The 15,873-nt window shown below is 38.6% G+C and overlaps 3 protein-coding genes across 3 annotated transcripts; all 3 read right to left on the bottom strand.

Moving 5' to 3' along the window:
* Window positions 1-4,991: 4,991 nt before the first annotated feature.
* Window positions 4,992-8,242, bottom strand: LOC141598616 (equilibrative nucleotide transporter 1-like). The gene is made up of 2 exons (XM_074418319.1): window positions 7,022-8,242; window positions 4,992-5,968 (listed from the first exon to the last, which is right to left on the bottom strand). The coding sequence occupies exons 1-2, from the start codon at window positions 7,527-7,529 to the stop codon at window positions 5,250-5,252; spliced, it is 1,227 nt and encodes a 408-aa protein (XP_074274420.1). The 5' UTR covers window positions 7,530-8,242; the 3' UTR covers window positions 4,992-5,249.
* LOC141598615 (equilibrative nucleotide transporter 1-like) lies at window positions 5,882-10,989 on the bottom strand. Its single transcript, XM_074418318.1, has 3 exons — window positions 10,119-10,989; window positions 8,269-9,144; window positions 5,882-5,968 (listed from the first exon to the last, which is right to left on the bottom strand). The coding sequence occupies exons 1-2, from the start codon at window positions 10,630-10,632 to the stop codon at window positions 8,429-8,431; spliced, it is 1,230 nt and encodes a 409-aa protein (XP_074274419.1). The 5' UTR covers window positions 10,633-10,989; the 3' UTR covers window positions 5,882-5,968; window positions 8,269-8,428.
* Window positions 9,085-15,653, bottom strand: LOC141598614 (equilibrative nucleotide transporter 1-like). Its single transcript, XM_074418316.1, has 3 exons — window positions 14,996-15,653; window positions 11,029-11,911; window positions 9,085-9,144 (listed from the first exon to the last, which is right to left on the bottom strand). Exons 1-2 carry the CDS (start codon window positions 15,507-15,509, stop codon window positions 11,196-11,198), a joined length of 1,230 nt encoding a protein of 409 aa, XP_074274417.1. The 5' UTR covers window positions 15,510-15,653; the 3' UTR covers window positions 9,085-9,144; window positions 11,029-11,195.
* Between the last annotated feature and the right edge of the window lie 220 nt (window positions 15,654-15,873).

Here is a 15,873-nt window from a genome sequence, read left to right on the forward strand (position 1 = left end):
GTGTGGCTACTTTATCTGACCCGTGAAACCATCGGTATGATTTATGGACATTTTTTTTCCGGGACCTTGAAATCCCAAAAACCGTGTATTATAAACTTAAACTTAAGCCGTTTAGGAGGTCGTATCGCGCGGGTCCTGTTTCTTTTCCTGCCAATTTTTCTACCATGTGTCGGTTCATGAGTTACTGTATTCGATTTTCAGCCCTCAATAAGAAGTATTCATCTATTTTTAAGGTGTACCTAATCTTCACCCGAGACTCGTTTATCGAGTAGTGGAACTCTTAAATGTGTTCTGTTTCTTCTCAACATTGGTGTGGCTACTTTATCTGACCTCTGAAACCATCGGTATGATTTGTGGACATTTTTGTTCCGGAACCCTTAAATCCCGAAAACCGTGTATTATTAATTACACTTAAATTTGAGCCGTTTTGGAGGTCGTACTGGGTCCTATTTCATTTCCTGCCAGTTTTTCTACAACGTGTCAAGTGTCGGTTCATGATTTACTGTATTCGATTTGTAGCCTAAATAAGAAGTATTCATGTATTTTTAAGGTGTACATAGTTTTCATCCGAGATCGTTTATCGCGTAACGGCACTCTCAATTGTCCTCTGTTGGTTCTCAAAGTTTGTCTGGCTACTTTATCTGAGCCGTGAAACCATCGGTATGATTTACGGACGTTTTTGTTCCGGGACACTGAAATCTCGAAAACCGTGTATTTTTTATACACTTAAATTTGACTTGTTTGCAAGTTCGTAGAAGGTGATGTTTATTTCCCTCCGTGTTTTTCTACCACGTGTCACGGGTCGGTCATGAGTTACTGTATTCGATTTTCAGCCCTTGATAGGCTATCGCACAACTATACAAAGATAATATTTATACCCTAGACAACAATGAATGTAGTACTTAGGGGTTGAACCCAAAGGGGACGGGAGTTATTAATTAATTGTTATGGAGCGAAGTTTATCTTGAGTCGTTGCGGTTGATTGATTGATTATGCAAATAAAATGAAAACAACAATAAAAAGAAATTGTCTAGGGAGGTCGGGTCACACATGCTAATTACGTAAATGTTTATGTCAAGTTAGGAAGTTGATTTTGCGGTAAATGTTTAGGCTTAGAGATACCCACCTTACGGCATTAGTATCAACCATAGACCGGGTCCTAGAGAAACTCTCGTCCATGACTAGGTCGTCCTACTACACATGCTTAGTCTAATTCAATTCCGTGCCTCTCGACTTTAGAACGAATAAACAAATTTAATCGATGAATAAGGCCTTTAAACATAGATTAAACATTATGGTGCAAACATGTGATAGAAACAATTATACAATATTAACTTATCCTTATTTTGACATTTACAAATTACTTAATCATGCATGACTTCCTTTATTCCCTAGACAAAGGTAAATTATTTTAACATTGTGAAAATATAAACTAAACTAATGTTAAATGGAATGATAAATAACATAATTAAAATAAAGATAAAATTACCTTGAATGAAAATAGAAGAACAATTGCAAATGGAAATAATTTGGAATAAATTTTGAACTTGATAATAGAAATGTTGTAACAAACTAATACAAGCTAAACTAAACTAAACTAAACTTCTAATATTTAGAGAGAATTTTGGAATAAAAATATATGTGAATGGTGGTAAAAAGGTGAAGTCTACATCCTTTATATAGGAAATGAGGGAGTAAACTTTGTAGAGGAATCCAAAATGGCATCCTAAGCACACTCTTAATTTTCCTTTCAATTCTTGGTTTAATGCTCAAGGAATCCAAAGTTGGTGCTTAATGCCTTGTTTATGAGTGTGATTAAGAGCATTAAGGAGGGCATCTTAAGCATTTTGGCATCCTAAGCTCTTCTTTAGCATCCAAATTTTCCACCACGTTTTGGACTTGAATTCTTGGGCTTTGACTTTCACATTGACTTTGCTTGCATTTTCATTTTGATCCAACACTTTCTTCATGTACTTCCAACACTTAGTCCAATCTTACTCTCATACTTAGCCTTGCTTCTAGTGTTAGCCCATTTTGTAGTAGTTTAGCTCATTTAGCTCATTTTCCTACAAAACACACTTGAACACACAATTGCACTAGAAACATAATATTAGCTTAAAAACACTTTGATAAGTGCTAAATGATATGTAAAATCAAACTAATATAAGGGGTTAAAATGTATAAAATATGCACTTATCAGCCCTCAATAAGTAATATTAATCTAATTTTAAAGTGTACCTAATTTTCATCCGAGACTCCTTTATCGCGTACTGGCACCTTCAATTATCCTCTGTTGCTTCTCAAAAGTGTGGTTACTTTATCTAACCCGTGAAACCATCGGTATGATTTGTGGACATTTTTGTTCCGAGACTCTGAAATCCCGAAAACCGTGTATTATACACTTAAATTTGAGCCGTTTAGGAGGTCGTACCGGATCCTTTTTCTTTTCCTGCCAGTTTTCTACCACGTGTCAGGGGTCGGTTCATGGACTATTGTATTCAATTTTCAGCCCTAAATAAGGTATTCATTTATTTTTAAGGTGTACCTAATTTTCACCCGAGACTCATTTATCACGTACCAGCACTCTCAAATGTTCTCTGTTGCTTCTCAAAATTGGTGTGGCTACTTTATGCGAGCCATGAAACAATCGGGATGATTTATAGACATTTTTGATCTGGGACCCTGAAATCTAGAAAATCGTTTTTTATCCTCTCCCATCAAAACCAAAGGTAACACTTGCTTTTTGGCACTATTCACAGTCGTCGTACTGGGTCATATTTCTTTTCCTCCCAATATTTCTAGTACGTGTCAGGGATCGGTTCATGATTTACTATATTCAATTTTCAACCCTAAATAAGAACTAGGGTTTTTTTGATAACTGCTACCACAAGTAAACCACTTTTTTGGAACTGCTACCATAATCCTTGGTTCGGTTAAAAACCAATACCAATTAGCACCGAAGCCCAATTTTTGACTTGAAAAGACAAAAATACCCCTTCTTTAACCTTCCCCCTTTCTTACCCAGTCATAAAACACAAGTTTCAATCTAACTATTCAATTTCATCACTAATACTCTATCAAATTCCTTCATTCAAAATAAAATTCTCTTGTCATTCTCTTAATCATTTGAAGATTTCACCTACAATACCCAGATTATTTCATCTACCCATCTTTGAATCCTCATCCCTTTGTTTACCCACCGAACTAAAAACCAATCAACTTACCTTTTTTTCAATTAATTTGGGGAAATCCAAATCTAACCTGATTAAGCTTCACAAATTTGACAAATATCATATTATATAGGAGTACCTAGATTAGTAATTGTATTTGTTAAATGCTCCATTTATTTTTGTTCATCATATTCCATTGGAGTACCTTCTTCTTCAACATCAACAATGTAATTATATTTTTTTTTGCCACTCTAATTGTTCTTCAATCTTCATCATACCAACTAAATTAACTACACCATATTTAGTTGCCTTGTAATTTCTCTCTGAACATGAATCCTTCAACATAGCTACAAAGATCTGGAAAAAAACCCAGATTTTTGTCGAATAAGACATGAATGGTAACCCTAATTTGAAAACATTAAAAGTTACCACAAATTGAAGTGAAAGGTTAAGAACTTACCCCATGAAATAGATTAAAGGAGAGAGAATGAGAATTGATTAAATGAGATAGAAAAAACAAAGATGAAGATAAAAGAAAGATTAATGGAGTAGAAGATAAAAGAAGAATTGTAAGGAGGAGGGAAAGGGTAAAATAGGAAAGGAAATATGACTTAATCTAAGGATTGTAATGAATGGCTGAGATTCATTCATTTTGCCTCGTTTGTTTAATGAATTGGTATTGAATTTTAACCAAACCAAGGACTATGGTAGCAGTTTTCAAACTTTTTTTTTACCTTGGTAGTAGTTCTCAAAAAGCGCTTTACTTAAGGTAGCAGTTCTCAAAAATCCCTAAGAACTATTCATCTATTTTTAAAAGTATACCTAATTTCGTCTGAACCTCGTTTATGACGTACCGGAACCTCCAAATGTTTTCTGTTGTGTCTCAAAATTTGCATGGCTACTTTATCTGGCCCATGAAACCATCCGATTTATGAACTTTTGTTTTCCCGAACCCTGAAATCTCGAAAACCGTATATTATACACTTAAATTTGAGTCAATTCGGAGGTCGTACCGTGTAATGTTTCTTTCGCTCCCAATTTTTATACCACGTGTCAGGGGTCGCTTCATGAGTTGCTGTATTCGATTTTCTGTCTTTAATAAGAAATATTCATCTATTTTTTTAGGTGTATCTAATTTTCGTCTCAGACTCGTTTATCGTGTATCGACACTCTCAAATAGTCAAATGTCCTCTATTGCTTCCCAGAATTGGTGTGGCTAGTTTATCTGACCTAAGAAACCATCTATATGAATTACGGACATTTTTGTTCTGGGACCCTGAAATCACGAAAACCGTGTATATACACTTAAATTTGAGCCGTTTAGGAGGTCGTCCCGGGTCCTGTTTCTTTTCCTGCCAGTTTTTCTACCACGTGTCAGGGGTTGGTTCATGAGTTACTGTATTCGATTTTTAGCCCTAAATAAGAAGTATTCATCTATTTTTAAGGTGTACCTAAATTTCATCCGAGACTCGTTTATCGCATGGCGGCACCCTCAAATGTATGAAGCTCTGATACCGACTCACGTGAACTAAACTCTCACGCTCGTATTTATTAAACTACTAACTACTGAAATCGATAAATAACTACTCGACTCCATATTATGAGCCAGACTCGTGTTAATCTCATATGAGACGGTATCATGATGAGCATTTTTGGCTAGCTTGTTACGGCAGACGGCAGACGGCAGACTAATGAAAAAAGTTCAGGGAGGGCATAAGGACAATACAGGAATCTACTGAGCCCCGGAACATACCACCAGGCACCAAATTAATCGAGCTGGACACAAAAGAAAGGGTATTTTAGGAATATTTGACCGTAAACCGAGTGGCAAAGTATAGTGTAGTCTTGCATAAATGGGAACATTCAGAAATTCAGAATATTACAAGACCATTATAATTTCAAAGAACTGTACTTTACAAAGCTTTACACTGTTACAACTTACACATTACATTCCTGAATCCCAGTTTTAAGATCAGGTATACATCCAAGTTTGAGATTCATCTGTCGTCTTTTAAACTTCACGACAGTTAACGAGAATCCCAAAAACAATGAAATTAAGAATGATTGGTTCATTTGATCTCAGATTACCCAGAACCAGGATACAATTGAGCCAGAAGCCAAGCCGAGAATCAAGAACAGGACCATCAATGTTGCTGTTGTTTCTGCATGCTGAACTTGTACAGTTTTGGGAGCCAAGATAAACAATACGCTCGTAAAATAGCCATTGGTGAGCCCCAACAGACACGTCAGCAACACTACAGGGATCTCAGTTCGGAAAAAGAGGGGGCCATGCAAGCAGCCCAAATATAGAGGGTAAAATAGTAATCTAACAAAACAGGCAATGATGGACGCATTTGCATTCTCGAAAAGGTATATGGAAGTAAAACACTTGCCAACTAAATCGAAAACATTGTAGCTAGTAATCAGGAGAATGGGATACCAATCCCTTAGAACCGTGGAATGGACATCTTCGGTGATGAAACCTGGGAATATAGACAGAGTAACGACGTAGATGATTACTATTCCGGCCCCATACCATTTAATTTCTCCCATAAGTTTCCAAACCGGACCTGATAAAGAACCTTCTTTTTCTTGATTTCCGTCGTTTACAGCTTGTATCTTGAGATCATTATAGTACTTCATGACAGGAAGCTTATGCGCGATATTATGGAATACAAGACATACAACCATCAGTACAATTCCGACTATGAAGTACAGAAGCGCACTATTCCTCAAACCATGGGCATCTTGGGGATAAACAGCTTTCGTAAATATCCTTAGGAAAGAAACGAGGACACCTGCAGTGAAATAAAATGCAATTTACTTCAACTACGGTTCCTAGAACAAACAATGCTCAGCTTGAGGCATAGCTAACACAATTTTGAAAAAAAAAAACACATAATCCACGACAATTATGACAATCATGCCAAAAAAAAACACATAATCTCGGTTTAAAACTTGATCCCAAAATTGTATGAGTTGGCCTAATCTATAAATGTGTACACACAGCTCACAAGATGTGACTGAAACATAGAAGCACTGGCTAAATCGACTCATTGCGACAATCAGCAAAGCAGAACCTAAACTACACAAACATTGAATTCCTAATAATGTAGCTTCTTATCCGAAAACAGAAAACATCATTCTTCACCACAGAAGTATTTTTCTTTCAAACCTGAATCCTAAATCTTCAATAAGAAATCAATCCATAATATTCAATTTTCTACTAAAACACTTGCAACCCAAAAATAAAAACCTTTATCGCAAAACGAGAAGTTACCACAATCCCTCCTCACTTCCTCAATGGCTATTGTGAATTGCAAGCCATGAAAATCAGATGTACACAGTCTTATCCTACCCCTACCCTTACTGTTATGAATCCGCTTAATTAGAACGTCATTTTACTTCATTCCATCATAATACAAAATCAAATCAAGAGGTCAACCCTAAAACAAATACCAAGGAAAGTCAAAGGAGAGAAAACCCACAAATTCAAGGGCTCCCGCAAATTGCAGAACACACAACTGACACAAGTCAAATGTACCTAGCCTTACCCTTACGGCCTTACCCCAACCCCTGCGAAGTCGTTGAATTATCAGTCATTTCGATTTATTCCATCACAATCTAAAATTTCAAACATTAATCCATTATCTTAAACTCTCCCACAAATAGGTCAAATATACCCTTTCAATCTCAATCATTTGTTTACCAACGTTATTCACAAGACAGAGGGAGTACACAAGTGGTCCCATGCTTGTAGAAGTCAAACATTTTAATTTATTCCATCATAATTCAGAACCAAACAAAATACGAGTCCAACTCCAAAAAAAAGTCAAAGGAGAGAGAAAAACCCGAAGCAGCAGTGCCAACAAAAACAGCCTGCATATACCTATTAGGCAATTCCCCAGCGGATCCAATCAAACTCCCTTGAACAAGCGCATTGGCCAAACCCGCCAAACACACCGCTGCAACCGTCACACCAAACCCACTTTCTCCATCCAGGCCCACCAGGTCCAAGGCCGGGACCACAACCAGGCTGACAACAAACAGGCCCAGGCCCACATTAATCCGAAAATGGGACCCGGACTTTTTCCCGTAAAAAATGATTAGTAGTAGGGAAAATAATCCGGTTAAGATACAAGCGACGGAGAAGACGCGGTCAACGCTGTGAGAAGGGTAAAGGTAAGAGAAGTAGTCAACGGCGGTGATGAATGCGTTCCATGGAAGAAGGTAGCCTGTTCCCAAGGTGAAGTGGATTAGGTAGGATAAGTGGTATTTGTCTTTTGGTGGTTTTGTTATTGTGGTGGTTTTTGGTAGGAGAAGGTGTGTTGGATTGGTGGTTTCATCAGTTGTGTCCATTTTTGGAAGTACTGTTACTGGTTGGAAATGGGAATGATGATCTAATAGACTATTATTACTTGTAGAGTTATAGTTAAGACTTAAGGGTGATTATGAGACGACACAGCTCTCGAACAACTCGAGTTCAGCTTGATCAAAGCTCGGTTAAAGTTCGGCTTGTGCCAGCTCAGTTCGAGAACTTAACGAACCAAGCCGAGCTAATATTTAGCTCGGCTCGAACTCGTGTAATTAGATAAAATCTTACTCTTATTTTACTATTAAAATATATAAATATTAATACTAATGTCGTCATTTCTCATAGTCATACACTCATACCCTAATTATTTCACTTTCTGACGTCATCATTCAAAATTCTACAATGCATCTGCTTACATCCATCCCGGGATATACCCTCTGCAGCTCTGCTGCATAGATAGAGTTAGACAGAAAAGAAAGCACATTTAAGGAATAATCCACATGTTTTAATCATTTGTTTACCTTTAATCTTCTCGTAAAGAATAAAAAGGGTAAACAAATGAATAAGACGGAGTGAATATTTGACTGTAAATCCGGTGACAAGTACATATCACCAGGGGCGATACGCCAATACCCGTTGCCAAAAGTAAATTCATTAGGGCTTCGGATACCGCAAATTTGGGATCCTGATAGTGTAGTCTTGCATGAATGGAACATTCAGAAATTCAGAATAAACATTCAGAATATTACAAGATCATTAGAATTTCAAAGAACTGTACCGTACCTTTCAAAGCTAACACATTACATTCCTGCATCTCTGTTTTAGGATCGGGTATACATCCAAGTTTGAGATCCACCCATCGTCTTTTAAGCTTCAGGAGAGAATCTCGAAAACAATGAAATTAAGAATGACCAGATATTCCAAAGGGTTGGTTCATTTGATCTCAGATTACCCAGAACCAGGATACAATCGAGCCAATAGCCAAACCGAGAATCAAGAACAACACCATCAACGTTGCTGTTGTTTCTGCATGCTGAACTTGTACAGTTTTGGGAGCCAAGATAAACAATACGCTCATAAAATAGCCATTGGTGACCCCCAACAGAGATGTCAGCAACATTACAGGGATCTCTGTTCGGAAAAATAAGGGACCATGCAAGCAGCCCAAATATAGAGGGTAAAATAGTAATCTAACGAAACAGGCAATGATGGAAGCATTTGCATTCTCGAGGAGATATATGGAAGTAAAACACTTGCCAAGTAAATCGGAAACATTGAAGCCAGTAATGAGGAGAATGGGATACCAATCCCTTAAAACCGTGGAATGGACATCTTCGGTGATGAAACCTGGGAATACAGATAGAGTCATGACGTAAATGATTACTATTCCGGCTCCATACCATTTAATTTCTCCCATAAGTTTCCATATGGGACCTGATAAAGAACCTTTTTCTTGTTTTTCGTCGTTTATAGCTTGTAGCTTGAGATCATTATAGTACTTCATGACAGGAAGCCTATGCGCGACATTATGGAATACAAGACATACAACCATAAGCACAATTCCGACTATGAAGTACAGGATCGCACTATTTCTCAAACCATGGGCATCTTGGGGATAAACAGCTTTCGTAAATATCCTTAGGAAAGAAACTAGGACACCTGCAGTAAGATAATATGCAACTTATTTCGACTGCTATTCCAAAGAACAAACAGTGCAAATTAGGTCAATGATCTTAGGCAATGCATAATCTATTTTCCGGAGTTTTCCAGCTTAAATAATTTATCCCTGAAAAAAAAGTATTTTAGTTTAGCTGATGATGCTAAAAGATCAATCACAAAACAAAACCTAAACTACACAGCCATTGAATTCCTAATAATGTAGCTTCTAACCCGAAAACAGGAATCGACAAAATTAAAATCAATCCAAAACTCAATCACTGCCAAATTAAATATGACTTGTTACTCCTAGTCTCCTACTATAAACTTCAATCCAAAGATCAATCACAAAACACCACCACCATCAACATCTATGTTACCCCCAATGCCTAAACTGGCAATGGAGGTCAAATGTACACAACCCCTGCCTCGAGCCCTAGTCCCCAACCCCTACAGGCCTACATACGTGAAGTCCTTCTGTCACCAAGTCATTTTGATCTCTTCCGTCCTAATCCCAAAAAAAATAACAAATGACAAACTCAGCCAAAAACAAATAACCCAAAAAAGTCAAAGGAAAGAGGAAAACGAGTAATTCAAGGGCTCCCGCAAATCCAGGACACACAACCCCTATCTCTGTCAAGTCGTCGATTTATCAAATCACTTGGATATATTCCACCAAAATCCAAAATTTCAACATCATTACCCCCAAGTCTTAACGGCTCCCACAAATTACAGCAGAAATAAATCAAATAGGAGTATAATATGTCCGTCTCAATCATTTGTTTACCTATTTTATTCTCCGCCGGCTTGTCCGGGGTATTTTAATTAAATCAAAGGTTAACAAATTATTGAGACGGAGGAAGTATACAACTGGTCCCCCTACCGCAACAAATAATTTAACTAGCTCAATATTTAAATATATTCCATCATAATCCAGAACCAAATTAGGAGGAAAAAAAGTCAAAGGAGAGAGAGACCAGAAGCAGCACTGCCAGCAATAACAGCCTGCATATACTTATCAGGCAATTCCCCAGCGGATCCATACAAACTCCCTTGTGCCAGCGCATCCGCCACACCCGCCAAACACACCGCCGCAACTGTCACACCAAACCCACTTTCCCCACCAACCCCGCCCACTAACTCCAATCCCGGGACCACAACCAAACTGACAACAAACAGGCCCGACCCTAAATTAATCCTAAAATGGGCCCCAGACTTTTTCGAGTAAAAAATGATGAGTAGTAGGGAAAGTAATTGGGGCAACACATACGCGACAGAGAAGATGCGATCGACTCTGTGAGAAGGGTAAAGGTAAGAGAAGTAGTCGACTGCAGTGATGAATGCGTTCCATGGGAGAAGGTAGCCTGCACCTAAAGTGAAGTGTATAAGGTAGGATAAGTGGTAGGTGTCTTTTGGTGGCGGTTTTGTTATTGTGGTGGTTGTTGGGAGAAGGAGGTGTGTTAATGTGGTGGTTTCGTCGGTTGTGCCCATTTTTTTGGTAATATTATTGGTTGGATATGGAAATGATGGCAATATCTGTTACTTGCAGAGTTGTAGGTGTTGTTGAGTTTTGTAATTATTTACATTAATTATGGGGTGGTATCAATGAGACAAGTTGGATATGGTTATCTTTGGCTTCATGTAGTCCACACAAATAGAGCTGGAAAAATATCTGACTGTAAATCGAGTGTCAAAGTACACATCACCGGCGGCAATAAGAGTTGCCAAAAGTAAATTCGGGAGGGGTTCAGATAACCTAAATTTGGGATCTTGTGGTCGTGGAATACGATTACAAGAGTAAGAAGATAGTGTAGTCTTGCATAAATGGAACATTCAGAAATTCAGAATATTACAAGATCATTAGAATTTCAAAGAACTGTACCGTACCTTACAAAGCTTTACACATTACATTCCTGAGTCCCTGTTTTAGGATCAGGTATACAATCAAGTTTGAGATCCACCCATCTTCTCTTAAGCTTCACGACGGAGTTAAGGAGAATCCCAAAAACAATGAAGGAATGACCAGATGGTCCAAAGGGTTGGATAATTTGATCTCAGATTACCCAGAACCAGGATACAATCGAGCCAGAAGCCAAGCCGAGAATCAAGAACAGCACCATCAATGTTGCTGTTGTTTCTGCATGCTGAACTTGTACAGTTTTGGGAGCCAAGATAAATAATACGCTCGTAAAATAGCCATTGGTGAGCCCCAACAGACACGTCAGCAACACTACAGGGATCTCAGTTCGGAAAAATAGGGGACCATGCAAGCAGCCCAAGTATAGAGGGTAAAATAGTAATCTAACAAAACAGGCAATGATGGACGCATTTGCATTCTCGAAAAGATATATGGAAGTAAAGGACTTGCCAACTAAATCGAAAACATTGTAGCTAGTAATCAGGAGAATGGGATACCAATCCCTGAGAACCGTGGAATGGACGTCTTCGGTGATGAAACCTGGGAATATAGACAGAGTAACGACGTAGATGATTACTATTCCGGCCCCGTACCATTTAATTTCTCCCATAAGTTTCCAAATCGGACCTGATAAAGAACCTTTTTCTTGTTTTCCGTCGTTTATAGCTTGTACCTTGAGATCATTATAGTACTTCATGACAGGAAGTCTATGTGCGACATTATGGAATACAAGACATACAACCATCAGCACAATTCCGACTATGAAGTACAGAATCGCACTATTCCTCAAACCATGGGCATCTTGGGGATAAACAGCTTTCGTAAATATCCTTAGGAAAGAAACGAGGACACCTGCAGCGAAATAAAATGCAACTTACTTCAACTACAATTCCAAAGGACAAACAGTGCTCAGTTTGAGGCAAGGCTAACATAATGTGGAAAAAAACAGGTAATCCTAAATGATAATTATGTTAATCAGTCAATGCTCTTAGGCAATGCATAATCTAAGTTGCCCATGTTTGTTTTCCACATACGGAACTTAGACCAAAAGAAAAGCCAGAAAAGGTGCTCTCACTAAAATGTACCTTCTGTAACTGAGTTGAAACCATAATTTCCACTGTTTTGTTTGGCGTGTTAAGACTTTAATGGGGATGAGGGTGTTGGTCTCTACGTGGGTGACGGTCATTTTAGAGCTTTAGTTATATGTGTTTATTGGAGTGTTATGCCTCGATTGGTGTTAAACTCTGGTATTCTTTGCAGTTACGGATCTGAGGAATCATAATTTGTCTCTACCCTGTCTGCTAGCCTATATATAATAGTCATTCGTAACCCCTCCAGCTTTCATCATTAAATAACAAAACTACTGATCTCTAAAACGCATGACAGTATTTACACAAAGCATACCAGTAGTACTTTCTGAGTCCCAAACTCCCCTAACCATTAAACAATTTCCTAAACCAACATAAAAATGCTATGATCCTGATATTCATTCATGGTTTAATTTCGGTTTAAAACTTCATCCCAGAATCGCACGTGTCAGCGACTCCCCCTAATCTCGAGCATTGCACCATAAATGTGTACACTTCACAGTTCACAAGATGTCACTCAAACATATCTAGAAACACTAGCTACATTGCCTCATAACGACAATCAGCAAAGAAGCAAAACCTAAACAACGCAAACATTGAATTCCTTATAATGTAGTTTTTGATCCTAAAACAGGAATCATCATTGTTTACCACAAAAACATTTTCTTTCATACCTGAATCCTAAATCCCTCAAATTCAATTTGCTACTAAAACACTTCCAATCCAAAAAATAGAAACCTTAATCCGAAACAACTTACCACAATCCCTCACTTCCTCAGGGCTCTCGTAAATTGCAATCCAGGTAAATTGAAATCAAATGTACACTGTCTTCCCCTACCCTTAACCCTATGAATCCGCTCAATTAGCAAGTCATTTTGATTATTCCATCATGATAAAAAACCAAATCATGAAGACAGCCCTAAAACAAATAACCAAAGAAGGTCGAAGGAGGGTGAAAAACCACTAACTCAAGGGCTCTCGCAGTCGCAGATTGCGGAACACCTAAATCAAATGTAACCAGTCTTACCCTAGTCCCCTACCCCTACCAATGTGAAGCCCTTTGGTTACCGAGTCATTTTGATTTATTCCATAATAATATCAAAACAAACTCCAAGGTCAAACCGAAAACAACTAACAAAAAAGTCAAAGGAGAGAGGAAAACAACTAACTCAAGGGCTCCCGCAAATTGGAGGTGTATCCAGGCTTACCCTACCCTATGAAGTCGTAGAATAATCAAGTTGCTTCGCTTTATTGCATCGTGATCCCAAAATTTCAACCGCATTACCTAAATGCCACGAAGACTCCCACAAATAACAGCAGAATTAGGTCAAATATACTCTTTGTAAGGGGTTTAATCAAAGCTAAACAAATTATTGAGACGGACGGAATATACAAATGGTCCCCTAAAACAACAAATAATTTATTTAGTGAGATATTTTGATTTATTCCATCATAATACATAACCAAACAAATTCCAAATTCAACTCTACAATAAAAATCAAAGGAAAGAGCAAGACCAGAAGCAGCACTGCCAGCAACAACAGCCTGCATATACCTATCAGGCAATTCCCCAGCGGATCCATACAAACTCCCTTCTACCAGCGCATCTGCCGCACCCACCAAACACACCGCCGCACCCGTCACACCAAACCCACTTTCCCCACCAACCAGACCCACTAACTCCAATCCCGGGACCACAATCAAACTGACAACAAACAGGCCCGACCCCAAATTAATCCTAAAATGGGCCCCAGACTTTTTCAGGTAAAAAATGATGAATAGTAGGGAAAGTAATTCGGTTAACATATGCGTGGTGGAGAAGATGCGATCGACACTGTGAGAAGGGTAAAGGTAAGAGAAGTAGTCCACAGCAGTGATGAATGCGTTCCATGGGAGAACGTAGCCTGCACCTAAAGTGAAGTGTACAAGGTAGGATAAGCGGTAGGTGTCTTTTGGTGACGGTTTTGTTGTTGTGGTTGTGGTTGGGAGAAGGTGTGTTAGTGTGGTGGTTTCAATGGTTGAGCCCATTTATTTGGTGATATTATTGGCTAAAAAAGGAAATGATTGAAATATCTGTTACTTGCCAAATATTATCAAAACAAGACAATGCATTCAATCCACACATCCTCTATGTGTCACCAAAACAACATCATTACCACATTCCTCACTTCCTCAAGAGCTCCCGTAAACTGCAAGCGAGTAAAATCATATGTACACGGTCTTACCCTACCCCTTTCCCTAGCCTTACCCTTGTCCCTTACCCTTACCCTTACCCTTACCCCTCTGAATCCGCTCAATTAACAAGTCATTTTAATCTATTCCATCAAACACAAAACCAACACCGGAGGTCAACCCTAAACCAAATGACTCAAAAAAAAGTCAAAGGAAAGAGAAAAATCACTAACTCAAGGGCTCCCGCAAATTGCAGAACACACAAGTCAAATGTACCCCGCCTTACCCTACCCCTACCTCGGCATACTCACTTCGATTTATTCCATCATAATCCCAAAATTTCAACAACATTACCTCATTGTCGAGTCAAATATACTATTTCCGTCTCAGTCATTTATCTTTGTAAGAATACTTTAATCAAACGTAAACAAATGATGGAGACAAAGGGATTCATAAGTCATTTCACTACCTCTATAAGTCGTTAAACTACCGAGACATTTTGATTTATTCTATCATAATTGAGAACCAAACAAATTACGAGTCCAACTCCAAAATAAAAGTCATTTATCTAAGACCCATTTTGATTTATTCCATCATAATCATAACCAAACAAATTACGACTTACGAATCCAATTTAAAAAAAAAAAAAAAAAAGTCAAAGGAGAGAGAAGAAAACCAGAAGCAGCAGTGCCAGCAACAACAGCCTGCATATACCTATCAGGCAATTCCCCAGCAGATCCAATCAAACTCCCTTGAACAAGCGCGTCCGCCACACCCGCCAAACAAACCGCCGCAACCGTCACACCAAACCCACTTTCCTCACCTAACCCCACCAACTCCAACCCCGGGACCACAACCAAACATACAACAAACATACCCAAACCCAAATTAATCCGAAAGTGGGCCCCAGACTTTTTCGGATAAAAAATAATTACTAGTAGGGAGAGTAATCCGGTTAACATATAGGCGACGGAGAAAACTCGATCGACACTGTAAGAAGGGTAAAGGTAAGAGAAGTAATCGACGGCGGTGATGAATGCGTTCCATGGAAGAAGGTAACCTGCACCTAAGGTGAAGTGGATGAGGTATGATAAGTGGTATTTGTCTTTTGGTGGTGGTTTTGTTGTTGCGGTTGTTGTTGGGAGAAGAAGTTGTGTTGGTGTTGTGGATTCGTCAATGGTGGTTCCCATTTATTGGAGGTATTATTGGTTGTAATTTTTGGAGGTATTATTGGTTGCAAATGGAAATAATGATAGAATTATAGGAGGAGTATCTATTACTTGTAGTTGTAGAGTTGTGGGGTGTGTTGGGTTGTTATTTACGTTTTGTGGTGCTCGATACGGAATCTTGAAGACTAAAGAAGGGAATAGTTGAGTTCAGGTAAGCAGGGCCCAGGGGTGTTCGATTGTCCTGTATAGTGTATACGGTATACCTGGTAAACGGGTCAATTGGATCGGACCAGGTCGGTTTAATTTGGGTTTGAATTGCTCGGGTTTGCAAGAATTTGGGCCGGATTGGTTCGGTCATTTCAGATTGGTTGTTTTCTAGTTATTT

The sequence above is a fragment of the Silene latifolia genome, chromosome 9 (assembly GCF_048544455.1).
Source record: "Silene latifolia isolate original U9 population chromosome 9, ASM4854445v1, whole genome shotgun sequence".
Lineage (NCBI taxonomy): Eukaryota > Viridiplantae > Streptophyta > Magnoliopsida > Caryophyllales > Caryophyllaceae > Silene > Silene latifolia.

Bases quoted from the DNA above. Each gene is read 5' to 3' on its own strand.
- LOC141598616 (XM_074418319.1), bottom strand. From the start codon at position 7,529: ATGGACACAACTGATGAAACCACCAATCCAACACACCTTCTCCTACCA. The intron at 5,969-7,021 runs GTTTTTCTCTCT...ATTTCACTGCAG, and splicing joins TGTTGGCACTGCTGCTTCGG to GTGTCCTCGTTTCTTTCCTA.
- LOC141598615 (XM_074418318.1), bottom strand. From the start codon at position 10,632: ATGGGCACAACCGACGAAACCACCACATTAACACACCTCCTTCTCCCA. The intron at 9,145-10,118 runs GTCTCTCTCTCC...ATCTTACTGCAG, and splicing joins TGCTGGCAGTGCTGCTTCTG to GTGTCCTAGTTTCTTTCCTA.
- LOC141598614 (XM_074418316.1), bottom strand. From the start codon at position 15,509: ATGGGAACCACCATTGACGAATCCACAACACCAACACAACTTCTTCTC. The intron at 11,912-14,995 runs GTTTTCTTCTCT...ATTTCGCTGCAG, and splicing joins TGCTGGCACTGCTGCTTCTG to GTGTCCTCGTTTCTTTCCTA.